This window comes from Neltuma alba, unplaced genomic scaffold, assembly GCF_004799145.2.
Source record: "Neltuma alba isolate B1F8T4 unplaced genomic scaffold, ASM479914v2 tig00002292_pilon, whole genome shotgun sequence".
Classification (NCBI taxonomy): Eukaryota; Viridiplantae; Streptophyta; class Magnoliopsida; order Fabales; family Fabaceae; genus Neltuma; species Neltuma alba.
The window spans coordinates 246,247-249,347 of record NW_021632810.1 but is presented as its reverse complement, the minus strand read 5'-3'; the positions used below and the strand labels follow the sequence as shown (position 1 = coordinate 249,347).

At 44.8% G+C, this 3,101-nt stretch overlaps 2 protein-coding genes across 2 annotated transcripts; both read right to left on the bottom strand.

Annotated features, from left to right (window-relative positions):
• Positions 1-372: 372 nt before the first annotated feature.
• Positions 373-1,305, bottom strand: LOC114721533 (uncharacterized). Its single transcript, XM_028907361.1, has one exon. The coding sequence runs from the start codon at positions 1,303-1,305 to the stop codon at positions 373-375; it is 933 nt and encodes a 310-aa protein (XP_028763194.1).
• A 133-nt stretch (positions 1,306-1,438) lies between these two features.
• On the bottom strand, positions 1,439-2,710 carry LOC114721522 (uncharacterized). Its single transcript, XM_028907350.1, has one exon. It carries the CDS (start codon positions 2,708-2,710, stop codon positions 1,439-1,441), a length of 1,272 nt encoding a protein of 423 aa, XP_028763183.1.
• Positions 2,711-3,101: the final 391 nt, after the last annotated feature.

Sequence of the window (3,101 nt, the reverse complement as noted above, 5' to 3'; positions counted from 1 at the left end):
ATAGGGACGGGGTTCCTTGGTGTAGAGCTTTTTGAAGAAGTCAAAGGCCATCTGCTTTAGACTATTATGGTCACTTATCCATACACCTTGTTCATTCAAAAGGGAGTCGATTCTCTCTTTCTTATGTCTAATGATGGTGGATGAGTGAAAGAATCTCGTATTCTGATCCCCAAATTGAAGCCATTTTTGTCGAGATTTTTGCCACCATAAAAATTCCTCTTGAGCAACAAGTTTGTTGTAGGATTTCCAAAGAGATGATTCCAGTTTCTGTAACCCATTGCAATCACTGTGCGTTCTTGCTTTGTCAATGCCTTCTAATCTCCTCAAAGTCTCTCTTTTTTTCTTCGGTATACTCCCAAGATTTTGATCATTCTAGGCAAGAGCAGAGATAGCAAAATTCTTGGACCCTTCCTGCCACGTAGAATTTTCCCAAGACTGAGCGACAAGTTGGGAAAAGCTTTCTTCCATAGCCCAGGCAGCATTATATCTGAAGTGTTTGACTTTTATGTGGGAGGGGTTTGCAACAGTGTCAACCAAGAAAGTGACTCTGTGGTCAGATTTGAAACGGAGTAAATGGAATATCTTGGTGGTTGGATTTGCGTCAGCCCAATGAGAGTTGCAGAAGGTCCAGTCTAACCTTTCCTTAATTGCTCCTCTTTCCCAAGTGAATATATCCCCTACGACCGGGACTTCTTGAAGACCACAGGAGTTAATACAATTGTTGAAGTCATGGATGGAATTCCAATTTATGTTTCCTCCTCCAGTCTTGTTGTGAGGAGAAAGGTAAGCATTGAAATCCCCTAGGAGAATCCAAGGTTCATTGACAACACCAGCCAGAGAAGAAATAGAATCCCAAAGACCTTTTCGTTTCAGTGGAGTAGTTTCGCCATACACAAAAGACACGAGTGAGGAGTTCTGAGAATTAGAATCAAAAATACTGCAGTGTAGAATCTGAGTGTTAGAGGATAAGTACTGAACTTTGATTTTGGCATCGTTCCACAAGCACCAGATGCCCCCAGCAAAGCCTGAGGCTTCTATACGAATCCAGTGAGAGAAACCCAGTTTGCGCATTACTGTGTCTGCTCTATTACCACTTATACGTGGTTCAACCAGGCAGAAAACATCAATATGATGCTTGTTGACAATTTCTTTAAGGATACGGGAGAAACCTCTTCCTCCAGCACCTCTACAATTCCAGCTAGCTATAATCATAAAAGACTGAGAACGAGGCCAAACAGGGAACAAGTTACCTTGTGTCCTTCTCGGCGTTGCCTTGTTTTTCCTGGGAAGATTCATCTGAGCCATCATGATCCATGGAAGAGGAGTCTCCCTCGCTATTGTGAGAATTAGAGGGTACTGAGTTGCAATTGGGCGGTTTGGGGGGGTGACTCTTGTTTGAAATCTGGTCTGACCCATTCACTTGTACCGGGCCTGCTTTCTAAATTGAGTCTTTGTTGGATATTAATTTTGGGGAGGGGCCTGTTGAGGGGGTGTTTGAGGTGGTGCTGGGTTTTGGTTTTGGGCTGGCTATGGGGGGCCCAATCTGAGTAATATTTCCTTCAACCACGACATGGTTTCGTTGTCTGGCCATTTTTGGACTGTTCAGTGTGCTATTTGGGGTAGGCCCAATATCATTTCTTTCAACACTTTTCGAAGACGAGCTGTCCTGTGCATTACTAGCATTTGGTATCTTATTTTCCTTGCCCGTTGGCCTATTATGAGACTTGGGATTGCCCTGGTTTCCTGATTTGACAATTTCCTGTGACATTTGTCCGGACCTAGGGGATGATGGTAGCTTACCTGTGATCTTCACATAAGAGGAAGGATTTTCCTGCAGTATCGCGCTATCAGAGGCCCTTTCAGTGTTAGGGTGGTCAAAGGGTGGTGCTTTTGGGTCTTCTTCCAGATCAGCTAAAGCTGCAAATCGTGAAAAAGTTTTGGGTTTGTCACTTTTCCTATTTGACCTTGAGCTACTCCCCTGTTCAGACTGTGATAGGCTGCGTTTGTCAGTTCTTCGGGGTCGAGATTTTCTCGGTTTGCCGGACAGCATCCACTCCCCAAATTTATCCTCTCCGGTCACCGGAGTTTTCAGTGTCGGGGTGGGAGGAGTTGATGGTTCTCTATTTCTTTCGTCTTGTTTATGGTTACATGGTGACTGGGTGGCATTATTCCACGGGCATTGATCTTTTCGATGACCATAACGTCCGCAGTAAAAACAGATAAGATCGATTCCCATGTACTCCACGTTGAAGATCGAATTGCCAAAGATAACTCTGGGGACCAGCTTCTGCTGTAAGTCAAGTTCAACACAGACTTTTGCGTATCTTCCTCTTTCTAGCTCACTGTCAGCTCGTGCAACTTCTTGAACTGTGTTCATATCTACTCGGACTGTCCTGCCTATTCGGTCGCCTAATCTGTGAAGGAAGTGTTTGTTGTATCCATGCATCGGAATGTTCGGGATACGAACCCAAAGAATCATTCGCCTGAGAGAGTTATTCATGGGGTCAAAGTGGGGCGACCAGCGTTGAATGGCAACGCAATGCTGTTGCACTAGCCAGGGGCCTTCGAATAAGACCTTCTTGTAATGTTCTCTCCAGTGCTGTTGGTCTGTGAAGCGCACTACGAAGTAGTTGTTTGGGAGGTCTACGATGTTGAACTCAGCAAAACCCCAAATCTTTTTGAGCCAGTTCTTAAGATGGCGAGATATCATTCTTTTGCCTAGGACAGTCAAGACGAGGGCATTGTTCCAAGGACGGCACCACTCTTGATACTCCTCGTAAGTGTATGTTACGACTCCACACCAGATGGGCCAAGCTGATCCAAGGAGTAGTGCTGATAAAAGCCCAAACCAGAATATTGGTCTTCGTAGAAGCCAACGAATGAAGAAGAGGCCTTGGAAGCTTCGGGAAATAGGAAAGGATGCTCTTATATAATACGACAAAAGCCGTTAGAGGGGGTGTGCATGATTTGGGTCGTGATTTCTTCTGGCCAGATTCTCTGGATCTCCTCGCTCCTATTGCTTTTCCTTCTTTCGTCTTATGCATTTTCTGTTGTACTGTTTGCAGACGTTTTGATATATTGCCATTAGTGTACTGCATCGC